General features: G+C 33.2%; 1 protein-coding gene across 5 annotated transcripts in view; it reads right to left on the reverse strand.

The window, feature by feature from the left end:
* The window catches only part of NBEA (neurobeachin), a 769,899-nt gene that overhangs the window by 442,754 nt on the left and 313,015 nt on the right, over positions 1-14,130 (reverse strand). For 4 of the 5 annotated variants that reach the window (XM_027877686.1, XM_027877684.1, XM_027877689.1 and 1 more), the window contains 2 exons: positions 10,701-10,855; positions 8,097-8,223 (listed from right to left, as the gene is read on the reverse strand). In XM_027877686.1, coding sequence (XP_027733487.1) covers positions 8,097-8,223; positions 10,701-10,855 — 282 coding nt within the window. The remainder of the gene's footprint in view (positions 1-8,096; positions 8,224-10,700; positions 10,856-14,130) is intronic. The other variant, XM_027877685.1, reaches the window with a different exon arrangement.

Genomic DNA, 14,130 nt, shown 5'->3' on the forward strand with positions numbered 1-14,130 from the left:
ATCTCATACAAGATGGCTTTACTCCTTACCAAGTCTAACCCCTCTACTTGTTCAAGCAATGAAGATTAGTTTATTTTTTGCTTTTTATTTAACTCCAAAAAAGTAGTGGCTATTTTATTCGTCAAATTGATAAAATGTTAAATATAAACAGCACTAAAAAAAATACTGGTTTATCCCAGGACCATTTCTAGTTGCACTCCACTGAGCAAGATGAAACCAGTGACATTTCTATAATAGTTAATAACAACAATGGGCCAGTCAAACTAAGGCAGCTACAGGAAGATTAACACTTCATTACTAAAAAGGAGGAAGGGGATGGATAAACATTCTCACAATAGTTTATAGAATGTTTAGTACAAAATAATGCCAGCCAGAAAGTGAAATTGTCTAGAGATGTGTCTATCTGAACCCCACTGGGGAAAAAAAAACCCAGAAATGATAATTTAAAATACTTTGAAAGCTTTGAAGTGATAGCATTTATGGCCTCATATCAACCCAGTGAAATAGGTACTGTAGGTATCACTATTCCCATTTTATAGATAAGGAAACTGAAGTTTAGAGAATATAGAATGTATAAACAGTATTCCAAATTTATCAGTTTTTAATTTAGAACTCCTCTTGAGGAATAAAAAGTTAATTCTGTTTTTATTTAGAATGCTGTAAAAACTGTGGGCTCCAGTTCTAATAAACTTCCTTATGGTTATGTCTATTCATAAAATTAAGGATAGTTTCTGGTTTTTTTTTTTTTTTTTTTGTCTGTTAAAAGCTAACCTGGGGCAATTCTACAAAGTGCTTAGTAAAATACTTCTTTGGTAGAAGCCACAACAAAGCTATGATGCAATGTTGTAAACTTAATTTGATGCTGCAGTGGGTTGAGAAAATGCTTCTACTGGATGCAGCTGCTTTGTGTTTCTCTGAATGTTTTCACTACAACTGTTGCAACTCTATATAGCAATTAATGTAACTGACTTATAACAGAAAGTTGAGCACTACAGTAAAGAAATATTGCTGCAAAGGGTTAGAGAATAAATAATGAATGCATCCTTACTTGGAACAAAAGAACTGTACAATTTAGAATCACAGAATCTCATAACTGAAAATAACTTCAGGGATCATTTTGTCCAAAGCATACCAAGTAGTAATCACTTCTAGCAGATTTCATACCATGCACTACTGTTTATAAGGGCTGTGGAGAGAGGAGTTGATCATAAGAATACACACGATTTAGAGCTGAAAGAGACCTTGGCAGTCATCTGCTCCAATCCCCTCATTTTACAGAGGAGAAAACTGATGCCCAGAAAGGTTAAGTGACTTAATATTTGTGCAGGTGGTAAGGAGCAAAATCTGGATTCAAATCCAGATCTTCTGATTCCAAATCAAGTATTCTGTTCACTGAACCACACTAAAGTTTTTTTTAATGGAAGAAATTTGTACAACTAATGAAATTCAATAAGTAGAATAAGCGATTTCCTGTCGTTATATAATATGGCTAAAAGAGCTATTTGAGAAATGTTATTACTATTAAGTAATTATGTAAAATTTGTTTATAAAAGATGTTATGATGTTTTAATAATTATATTTTATAACCACTAAGGAATATGTAATTTCATCAGTGCATATTAAGGAACCTACTATAGAGAAAGGGTAAGTGAAATGTTCAAATAAACAAAGAAGAAAAGATTTAAGTTAAAATGCTGATTATATAAAAGCCTATATACTAAAATAATTTCTTGAAAATAAAAATGACCAACTAGGAGCTTTGTCAATAAGATGACAATCACCTGGCATATCCTTCTGCCCTCCCCCACTAAACTGACTACTTACACAGGATTAATTTACTTGTCTAAACGCATGGTATTGTGTTAACACAATTTCAGAACTTGTGACAGAATTTCCAAGGTAATATAACTTTTTTGGTGGTAGTCACTAAACAACAACAAAAATGCTAATAAAAAGGCATTCATTTTATTCAATTCAATATTTAAAATCAAAATCTGACTTTTATTTTTCTTCATGTCTTTTGAATGGATTTACTAAATAACATACAACCTTTAAATGTCATGTATGCTCTAAGAAATCAGATAAGGTTACCAGGAAATTAAAAAATGGAAGCTAAATACTATCCCTCTTTGTTCAAGAAGAAGTTTACTGCCTTTATATGGTATGCTGAATTCCAAATAAACATGTTCCAGGTTTTATTGAATTTAATGCATCTCTGGGGATGTCCCCAGATAACTGTAAAAGCTTCCTGGAGTCATGTTTGGGAATCAGTAATTGCTTGTTTTGCAGAAATGGAAGGAAACTAAAATGTAAATGGATCTAAGGAAGAGAAGAAGACTGAAGAGGAAAAACTCAATTTCCAATTAACATATCAAATGGAACTCCACAAAAATTAAGAGGCTGAAATTTTGGTGGGACTTCCAAAATACTGTGTGGCAAAATGATACATAATAAAATAAAAACATAAACCATAAAGCAGATGATGTCAGATATTTAAATAGCAAATGTAAAAACTGAAAATTTCTAATAACCATTAGTGTTAAATAAATGTAGCATCAAAAAGGCTTAATTTATTTTTGTCTATTATTGGTTTATAATAATATTTTGGAAGGGAATGATTATAGAAATGTCAGTTAACATTTTGGGCTCTTTTAAAGATCTCAACTGGTAAGTAACCTGGAAAATGTAAAATTCTCAAATGTCAATCTGAGAAAATGTTAGGCTTAATAGATTGTCTATCAGCTTTAGTTTGAGAAATGCCAGATTTTTTTTTTTTTACTAAATGTATGTGTGTATATGTGAGTGTATGTGTGCATACATATTCAAATATGTGTCATCAAAGAAATCTATGATACAAAAAAAGATGGGTGAGTCACATATCAAGAGTGAGGGATAACAGATAGAAAGGACAGCCAGAGTTATTCTTATACCGGTATTCTTACAATGTCAAGAGAAATTGAAGAAAAGCACCCAGTATGGTGGGTGGAACCCCTGTAGATAACTTATAGTAGGACTTAGACAAGAGTCACACAGGATAAGTAGGCTTAGTTGCTTGTAAGGATTTTCAAATGGATAAGATCACAGATACATTTCATTGACTATATGTCTGAAAGAAAATTTTCCCAACTGACTGGGAGAAAGATTTTTGATAGCATAATGTTGGTAACTAAAAATAAAAATGCTAATTATAGACCCAAATTTAATGTTATAATCGATCTGAAATATTAAATTCATTTTCAAAAACAGAACTGAATAAAGTTATTCTTTGCCGTACACAAGTTAACAAAATTGTAGAGGTTTATCCATAGCTAAAACCTAAACAAAATTTAGAAATTTAACAATAATATGAAAATATATAGCCTTGTCATTGTTCTTTCAGCCACATAAAAAACTATTATGATGTACTCTATTTGATGTTTATGTTATTTCACGCGATAGCTTATGCATCATCATTTAACAAAAACTTATAGTAATGACTATTATGATCATATTTTGATTTAGAGAAGTATAAATTGCCAATGTGTGAAGTCATCCAGTAGTTATAAAAATCTGAGTGCTGGTGTTCTTATTTTTACATGTGTATTATTTGTATGTTAAATATAATTGTGTAAATGTTTATGAATATATGTATATTTATTTGTATGCAGATATAATATAAAAATACCTAATATATACATAGCACTTTAAAGTATACAAAGCATTTCAATATGTTATATCATTTGATACAAAACCCCCAGGAATTTTACATATGAGGAAACTGAGGCACAGAGCAGTTAAGTGACTTGACCAGGGTCAAATACTTAATAACTGTTTGATGCAGGATTCAAACTCAGGTTTTTCTGACCCCAAGTTTTACACTGTGCCAACTACCTGCCTACACAATATAAACATACAAATAGTCATATCAATGTATTTTCATGTATACATGAGAATGTGCATATTTATAAGTATGAATTTGTATGCACATGGTAAATCCCTATTATCAGTATCTGCAGTTTACATTACTGAATTACAAGGAGAGTATGGCTTCTTGAAACAGTTCTCCTACAGTCAGGAAGAACAAGTTCTGTGATACAAACTTGTTTTGATACAAACCTTACCCGAAACTTGGTTAAGGCAAATACATTTTAAAAACCAAGCAACAGGGACAGCTAGGCGGTGCAGTGTACAGAGCTCTGGCCTTGGAGTCAGGAGGACCTGAGTTCAAATCCGGCTACAGACTCTTGACACTTACTAGCTGTGTGACCCAGGGCAAGTCACTTAACCCCAACTGCCTCACCCAAAAAAAAAAAAAATCAAAACAAAACAAAAAAAATAAGCTACAGCACATACAATACAAGTTTTGGTCATCTATTTTGAACTACCTATAATAACATTTCTTTACACCAGTTCAATGTGTTTTAAATTGACTTGAAAATGAAAGTAGGTTTTAAAGAATTGGGAAGAGAAAGAAATGTTTTCAATAGTTGGCTCAGTAAGCTACAAGCAATTAGAATTCTCACACACAGAAAAAATTCAATGGATCTATAAGGTGTAAAACAAAACATAATCAGAGAATCAAACGTATCTGAGAGATGGAATGTACCTCAAAGACCATCTAATCTAACCTCTGCCTAACCAAGAATTCCCTATATATCAATGACAAGGGGTTATTCCAATCTATAAAAACATGCTCCTCCCTGTCAGGAGAAGGATTCCATTATCCCTGGAGGCTGTGCATTTCACTTGTCCACAACTCTAACTTTTTTAATATAAATGTTTGATTGATGCTTTTTGAATTGTTGTCATGTCCAAATAATAATGGTCTCTCTACTCTCCACCCTGAATGCTTCCTTGCAACAAAAATCAAAGTTAACCTAAATTAATAAACATAATGGTAATGTCTGACAAATTGTGCCTCATTCCCTACCTATAGCTCAACATTTTTTTGCTGAAAGAGAAGAGTTATCTTTGTCAGAAGACTGTTTTACTGTCAAGCTTCTGGAGAAAAGATTGGTCATTGCATCAAACATAATTCTGATTTTTTTGGTGTGGTTTTCCTTTATATTACAGTTATAATTGCATAAATTATCTTGATTTTGCTTACTTCACTTTGCATCCATTCATACAAGTTATTCCCAAATTCCTCTATTCTTCATATTTTTTGTTTGTTAATAATACAATCATATATCATTACATCCACATACTCCAATTTGTTCAGTCACTCCCAAATCATTGCATACACTATCTTTGCTACTATGAAAAGTATTGTTATGAATATTTTTGTATGTGTGGAGTTCACAAGAACTCTTAGCATTAGTTTTTCCTTACATCAAGCCTAAATTTGCTTCTGCAATTCAGGTTCATATGTAGTGCTAAAAAGAAATCTGGAAATTTATAAATCATGTAGTCCAATCCCTACATTTTAGCCATGAGGAAATAGTAGTTACGTGAACCTGGACAATCACTTAACCTCTTTCTGTCTCAGTTTCCTCACCTGTAAAATGGAGATAATAACAATAGTGCCTACTTCCCAGGAGTTGTTGTGAGGATAAAGTAAGATAATATTTATAAAATGCTTTACAAATCTTAAGGCACTATATAAATGTTAGCTATTATTATTATTACTTAACTTAAAAAGATATAAAATGAGATTAATCTGGTATAACCATTCCTAATAAAGCCATGCAGACTTTTGGATCATTACTTTCTCTTCTACATGGTCAATAACAATCCATTTAATAGTACACATAATATGTCACGTGTTCTAGAATTTCACCAAGAACTGAAATCAATGCAGACTAAAAATTCCTTACTTTACTGAATATTAGAGTGTTTTTCCTTCTCCAGTCCCATGATCTTTCAAAAATCACTGACAGGGGTTCAAAAATTGTTCAGTGCTCTGGGATCAATTTGCTCATCATCTTATTTATCTTGGGTTTCAATTCTGCTACATATTTTTATTTGTTTCCAGTCCAAAGATTATTCTTCTTGATAAAGAAGAAGGAAACAAAATAAAGAATAGTTCTGCCCAAGTCAAAAAAAGTTATTTTCAGGTCAGAACAAAGGTATGCTTTTTTAGAACTCTAAAATTTCCCTTAAGTGTGGAAAGTTTTATTCAGTTCAAATTTCTGTTCTAGATTATGAGAATTATGTGTATATATTTATTGTATCATTAGAGAAAATTTAATATTATCATGGAGTCACTATATCCAATTATTTTTTTTAATGATTTTGGAACAACCAGCCCCTTAACATTTTACCAGGTATTTGATATCATCACAACATAATATGATTTGAGAAACATTTCATTGCAGCATTATAACAGAGAATTCTGGTGCCCAGGGTAAATTCAGAAAAGTGGACAGAGAAGAGTGGAAAAGGCAGAGTTCAGAATATAACCCAAGGCCAGTATGTATATATAGTCATTGACCTCAAGTCTCTTATGTGGTATGAGTCTTCAATCAAGTGAAATGAAATTAGTCTACCCTGTCAAGTGCAATTGAACTATGGTAGTCTTAACAGGCAGGCCTAGGAAAGGGGAATAATAGTGGGGGAACACACTTGTAATGTTGGGAAGAAAGGGAAGTATGCTTTCTCTGACCAGGATCCTACATATTGGCATGGGGCTAGGTACAACACCAGGCGCAACACCTACAGAATGGAAGTACTAACCACCATGTTGGGCCTGGTAGAGGTACCATTCTACTATGTTAGTGCCCTGTGGCAAAGCTTCACTATTTTCAAGATAATTACAGTTTTATTATGCTACAGTACATATTAGCAAATTAAAAATAAACTTTCCTTGGTATTATGTAGTCTGATAAAATAATAATATTAAATTTGTACTGTAATAGCAATTATTATATTCCATGAGTTCAATCAACATTCTGAGATTGCTGTTTTTCCTTCATGCAGGTAACTTCCTTTTATATTTGTCCCATTAAAACAAAAGAGCTCTAGCTAACATAGATATAAGTAAGATAGTAAGATGTTAGTTTTTAAGAAATAAACAATTTAGAAATGATAGTTCATGTGCAAAGGTTATTTGTAACTTATATAAACAATATAATGAACATTTAGCATTCACCTTTTTGTAACCCACTGTGTTAGTCAATAGACAAGGTACAAAATTTAGATAAGACATGATTCCCTGCTCTTGAGGAACTTACAGTCTAGTCTAATAGTGATGTAAAACACAGAATTAGCTATGATACACATTACGTGGAAAATATATGAAAAGTTACAAAACAAAGTTTTAGATAATATATGTCTAAGAGGCAACATTGTCACTTCCTGGCAGGAACTGGGAAGGTTTCCTACAGGAGATGGAATTTCAGATGGGATTACAAGGATGGGTTCAGTAGGCAAAGAAGGAGGGAGAAGGGTATTTCAGACACTGGAAATAGTTTGAAGAAAGGGGCAAAGGTAAGAGAACATAATTCTTGTTCTGAGGCAAAGAACTATCCAATCTGAGTGGCACATAGTGGTTCTAGAGAGGATTAATGGGAAATAAGGGTGCAAAAGTAGAATGGCGACAGATGGTAGAGGTCTTGAATACCAGCAAAGGAGCTTGTATTTTACTTGGGAAGCAACAGGGAGCCCATAAATACCTTTAAGTAAAAAAGCAACATGACTACATCTATGGATAAACAAGACTATTATGGCGGAGGTATCTAGGATAGTTTGGAGGGCAAAATAATGGAAGCAGGAATACCTATAAAGAGGTTATTATAATAATTCAGACTTGTAATGAATATCTGTACTTATGAAATGATAGTAGAAAAAGAGAAGACGGGGGAGAGATTCCAGAGATGTTTTGGAGATGGTATCAACCCAATAATTTATTAGATAGACGATGTAAGGGTGAAGATGATCATATAACTAGAAATATATGGCAAATTCAGAGGTCATCTAGTCCAATTCCCTCATTCTGTAGATGAGGAAGTTTTAGTGCTGGAAGGTTATGGGACTTCCCAAGTTTATCCAGGTGATAAAGAGAAGGAAGTATCAAAAATAGTCCCATATTTGCAAACATGGGAGACCAAATGAATTAAGATTAAGTATTGAAGTAAGATTAGGTAAGTGGTAAAAAATGAGGCTTCTGCCTTTCATACCTCATATTTTCAGCTGAATCCTCTGGCATTGGAGCCACAGTTTGAACAGCTGGAAGGTTTTTGCTGGTAGCACCATTCACAAAACTAGAGGAGGATGAGGATGAAGATGACCCTGAATCCACTGCACCTGTTTCCAAAACAATACTACTTTCAGTCTTAAAAATAAAGTTAGTCGTAGATTTAACAGAACAACATTTAGTTTTAAGGCTTTCTTTTCTGGTTTTGAAAAAATTATCTCAATTTCTAAACAAAACAGTACAGTACTATTTAAAAACAAACAATTAGTATGCTTTATAATTCTTTATAAATTTAAACAGCATTTGCTGCACTAAATTCAACTGTTTCACATATCTGTCTAGCAAAAACAAATGTTACAAAATGGGATATATTTTAACATAAAATGAAAGACAACAGATGAAAATAAACTTCAGCATAAAATAAAACTGATAAAAAAAACTTTCAAAACAATACAAATTCAGAAGCAGGAAATTCCCCTACTTTTGTTGCTATGCTATGAAATATTCATTTTTTTAATCTCTTAATTAAATTTCTAGGTCTAAATTTTCTACACTGCAGCCACAAAAAATCATATTGAGAATGGACTTGCTTAAGTTATACTGTATTTGGTTAAATATTTCTAAGATTTTAAAATACTCTTACTACATGTTTTCTTACATGATAAAGTATGATTTCAGAACAGCTGTTAATGATATACTATAGAAGCATAGCAAATAGAAGTGGAGTTGAGGGACATCTAGTGTCCCTTCTTATTATCAAATCATATAGCATTTTCCAAAAAAAACCCAAAAACTGCCTCGTATTGCATCTTTAAAGATGATATCTGGCAACTGAATCAGGGAAGAGTGGAAATAGGCAATTTGTTCTTAAAGAATATGTATATCTAAAACTGACCTCAGTAGATATTCTACAGTGACTGTAACTGAAGAGATAGAGAAGTATTGTGGCAAAATGCTGGACTTAGTTAAAATCCCTGGGTTTAAATCTAACTCTGCCACCTATAGGGCAAGGCACTTAACCTCTCTGGGCCTCAGCTTCCTCATCTGTAAAATGAAGGTCTTGGATTGGATAATCTTTAAGGTCCAGTCTCAATCTAAATCTTTATTCCAATGTAACCACTGTATCTCTTTTTCATTTCCTGAAAGAAAAACTAATTTTATAGAAATATCAGGATTTGTCTTTCATGAGGGCCATAAAAGGAAGAAATAATTTGTTACATGACCTGTCCCTCAATAAAGATGACAGACAAAAGTAATTGTTAACTAAATCAGTAGCATGGAATACATACACAATTTTTCTTAATATTCTGCTATATTTTAAAGGACCCATACTGAGTAAATGTTTTTAGCACATGACATTTTAATGTGTTCTATTTTACAGTGAGAAGAGTGGGGGGGAAAGGATAAGAAATTGAAGGGAAAGAAGGCTTTCAATCAAATATTCAGACAAGCTAGATGTTTAAAACAAACAAACAAAAACCTTTACAAATTGTTCTTTTATGGCAGGTCAAAGCTAAATTGTGGATATAATTAAGCTTGAAAAAATTAGGATCACTTTCTCCTATAACTAGTCCCATAAATGTGTTGTGGATGGTTTGTCAGACTCAAAGGTAGGATGATAAACAAGATACAGAAAGCACAAAATTAATCAAAATGGGAAGGGTCTCAGTAATGATGATGGATGGAAAAGTTTAAGGCTATACAGTTTGGAGAAGAGAAGGCTACTATAGTCAGGGAAGGAAAGGCAGGGATCATCTTGCGTTGTATAAATACCTAAAAGGGAATCACAAAGATTTGGGTAAGGATTTATTTGAACTAAGCATCAACAGGAACATTCCTGGAAATTAAAAAAAAAAAAAGTTAACTTCAGCAGGGCTTTTAAAAATTCACGCTGTGGAATTTTCTGTGATAAAGAATCTTTTGGAAAAGGCAGCCAATGATCTGGACAGCAACATAATCTCAGATTATAAATTAATTCAATGCCAAGTAAGGGCTATTCTTGTTAACATGCACTTTTTATCAATTTTTTGATCTAGGCTGGAATGTATCCTCTGGGTATATTGCCAGGGACCTTAAGGGAAAATTGGCATTCCTTATGGGACTTAGCAGAGACATTATGACTGAATTATATATCCATATCCATATGGATATATAGATATATAATCTCAAAGCCATTTTCTATCAGTGAAAGGAGTTAGGGTGCTGATTAATGGTATACTACAACTTCCTGATATAATTCCCCGTTTACATAATGATGTCTTAAAGGTTCAAATTCTCAATTGCTTTTGCCCCCTATATATCTTTCAGTATGTAAATTTCCCTTTGAAAGTAAATGGAAGTCACTGTTCTGAGAGATAAATGGGGAGTGAAGGAAAAAAATGCAAGCATGGACTTTAAAATAGTAAGCAACGGATTCTAAAACTGCAAGCAAATCCCCCTCCCAATACTATTAACTTTGACTCCCAGAAAAGTCAAAAGAGTCTTAACTATTCAAGGTGTTTATTTTTATATATCAAAAAAGAAGAAAAGGAAGAAAGAAAACAGAAAGCAAAAGATGAGGGGTCACAAAAATATTTAAGGACAATACCTGTTGTATTAATCATACTTTTTGGTGTAGCTCCAGTAGCAGCAAATATATTAGGTGTACTGCCTGCAGGCAACCCACTTCCAGCAGTAGCAGCTCCTACAGTGGTAACAGCCAGACTACCAGGAGGAGCCTTCTTCACAGGTACCACAACACTCCTACAAAGAAAGAAACAGTGATGTAATTTACATTGGATTTAAGTTCTACATGTGGACATGACAATACATCAAAATAGCTTGTTTTTAAATTTGTAAAGCTACCTGTATGATGGGTAGAATGTTAAAGGTGCTATAACTAAGGAAATGTGGTTAGTTTATTATAAGTTCCATGAGGAAAATATATGTGTAGTATATGGAATTTTCAAATTTTTGAAAAAAAAAAAGTCATGTAACTTTTAAAAATAAATCTACAGATACTGGAGAAATGTATGTTCAAAGTAGCAAATTCTTAGCTATTAATATAGGGACTTTCTTAATAAGTCTACATAAAATATTCTCCCCTATAATATGTAAAACCACAATAAAAAAACCCCAAGCTTTTTATTTCAAGGAAAAGATTTATTTTTAATGAGCCAAAAGAGATGCATAAATCTAAGACCAAAATAAGCAGCTCCTACTTACTTTTCATTTATCTGCTCTCTCTCCAAGGGTTATTAACAACCTTTTAACTGGCAAATCTAATAGCCTTTTCTCAGTCCTCATCCTACTATTTAACCTCTCTGCTGCTCTCGATTCCCTCTTCCTCTCCTAGTTCTAGTTCTACTTATTTGACTATTCCTTTTCAGTCTCCTTTGCTGGATCTTTATCCAGTTCGTGACCACTAACCATGTGTGTCACATGCTCTTTTCTCTCTACAATATTTCATTCGGTGATTTCATCTGTTCCCATGGTTTCAATTATAATCACTATGCTAATGATTCCCAAATCTATTTAGTCAGCCCTGTCCTCTCTTCTGACTTCCATTCTCCAGTTTCCAAATTCTTTTCAGGTATGTCAAACTGGATGTCTTGCAGACATCTTAAACTCAACAGGTTCAAACTCATCATCTGAACTCATCTTCTTCCCCAAACCTTCTCTCCTTCCAAACTTTGTAATTACCATTGAAATCATCACTTTCCTCCCAGTGGTGGATATCCTCCTTAGGCTCACAGCATAAGTGTCATCCTTAACTACTTACTCACTCTCCATATCCAATCTGTTGCCAAGGCTTGTACATTTCACCTTTGCAACATTTCTCAAAAAAAGCCCCCCTTTTCCTCTGATATTACCACGACCCTAGCGCAGGCCCTCATCTCTGGACTACTGCTATGGCCTGTTGGTTGTGTCTCCCTGCCACAAGTTTCTCTCCATTCCACTCAATCCTCCACTCAACTACCAAAGTGATTTTCCTAAAGTATACATCCAGCCATGTCACCCTTCCTTCTAAATAAACTATAGTGGCTCACTATCACTTCCAGGATCAAACAGAAAATAGTTTGGCATTAAAACCCCTTCAAAAACAAGCCCCTTCTCTTCACCTTTCCAGTTTTCTTATACTGTACACTCCACACTCCAAAACATATTGTCCTAGGCAGATAAGTAGCACAGTGGATTGAATGCTGACCTGGAATCAGGAAGACCTGATTACAAATCCAGCCTCAGACTTTAAGGGCCCTGTAACCCTGAACAAATCACTTAACTTCTGTCTGCCTCACTTTCCTCAACTGTAAAATGGCATCTACTTTGCAGAGTTACTGTGAAATAATATTTGTAAAGCACTTAGCAAATAACCTCTGTCATGCAGTAGACATTTATTAAATCATTCTTTCTTGCTATCCATCCTTTCTTTTTTCAACAACAGCTTTCTTTCTGTTCCTCAAACAAGATATTCCATTTCTCAATTCCAGCCATTTTCACTGATTGGCCATCATGCATGCAATGCTTTCCCATATCATCTCTACCACCTTCTACAAAAGGTCTTTCCCAATCCTTAATTCTAGTATATTCCTTCTGTTGATTATTTCTTATTATTTCTGCACATATCTTGTTTGTACAGTTGTTTGCATATTATTTCCCCCATTAGACTGTGAGCCCCTCTTAAACAGTGACTATCTTTTGCATTTCTTTGTTTCTCCGGTGCTTAGCACAGTGCCTGGTCCATAAATGTCTACTGATTAACTGACTAAACCAGCTACTTTATTTTCTAAACAAAGGCACTTAGCCTTTAGTTTTTCATGCAAAAATAGACATGGTATTATAACATAAAAGACCTCTATACTAGCAAGGAGATTACAGCAATATATCAGAAGAATCATACACTATCTCCAGGTGGGATTTATACCAAGAATGCAAGGCTGGTTCAATATTAGGAAAATCATCAGCATAAATGACCATATCAATAACAAAATAAACAAAAATCATATGACCATCTCAATAGATGCAGAAAAAGTCTTTAAGAAAATACACCTATTGTTATTAAAAAACACTAGAGAACAGGAATAAAGGAAGCTTTCCTTAAAACAAAAAGTAATATTTACCTAAAACAATTAGCAAGAATTATCTGTAATGGGGATAATAAGCTAGAAGCCTTCCCAATGAGATCAGGTGTGAAGCAAGGATGCCCATCATCACCTCTATTATTCAATATTATACTAGAAATATGAGCTATAGAAATAAGAGAAGAAAAAGAAATTGAAGGAATTAGAATAGGCAATAAGGAAACAAAATTACCACTCTTTGTAGATAATAAGATGGTATACTTGGGGAATCCTAGAAAATCAACTAAAAAAACTATTTGAAATAATTAAGTTTAGCAAAGTTGTAGGATATAAAATAAACCTATATAAATCATAAGCATTTCTTTATATGACCAATAAAGCCCAGCAGCAAGACAGAGAAATTCCATTTAAAATAACTAGACAATATAAAATACCTGTCAAGACAAACCCAGGAACTATATGAATACAACTTCGAAATACTTTTCACACAAATAAAGTCAGATCTAAACAATTGGAAAAACATTAATTGCTCATGGATAGGCCAAGCCAATATAATAAAAATGGCAATTCAAGCTAAATTAATCTATTCAATGCCACACCAGTCAAACTACCAAAAATTATTTTATAGAGCTAGAAAAAATAATGACAAAATTCATCTGCAAAAACAAAACGTATAAGATGTCAAGGGAAACAAAAAAAAAATGTGAGAGAAGGTGGTCTAGCCAGATCAGATCTCAAAATGCATTATAAAGTGGTAATTATCAAAACAATGTAGTACTAGCTAAGAGTTAGAGTGGTAGATCAGTGGAATAGATTAGGTATGCATTATATTACAGGAAATGACCATAGCAATCTAGTATATGATAAACACAAAGATTCAAGGTTTTGGAACAAAAACTCATTATTTGACAAAAAATACTGGGAAAACTGGAAAACAGTATGATAGAAACTAGGTAC

This window comes from Vombatus ursinus, unplaced genomic scaffold (genome assembly GCF_900497805.2).
Source record: "Vombatus ursinus unplaced genomic scaffold, bare-nosed wombat genome assembly UNPS02014813.1, whole genome shotgun sequence".
NCBI lineage: Eukaryota > Metazoa > Chordata > Mammalia > Diprotodontia > Vombatidae > Vombatus > Vombatus ursinus.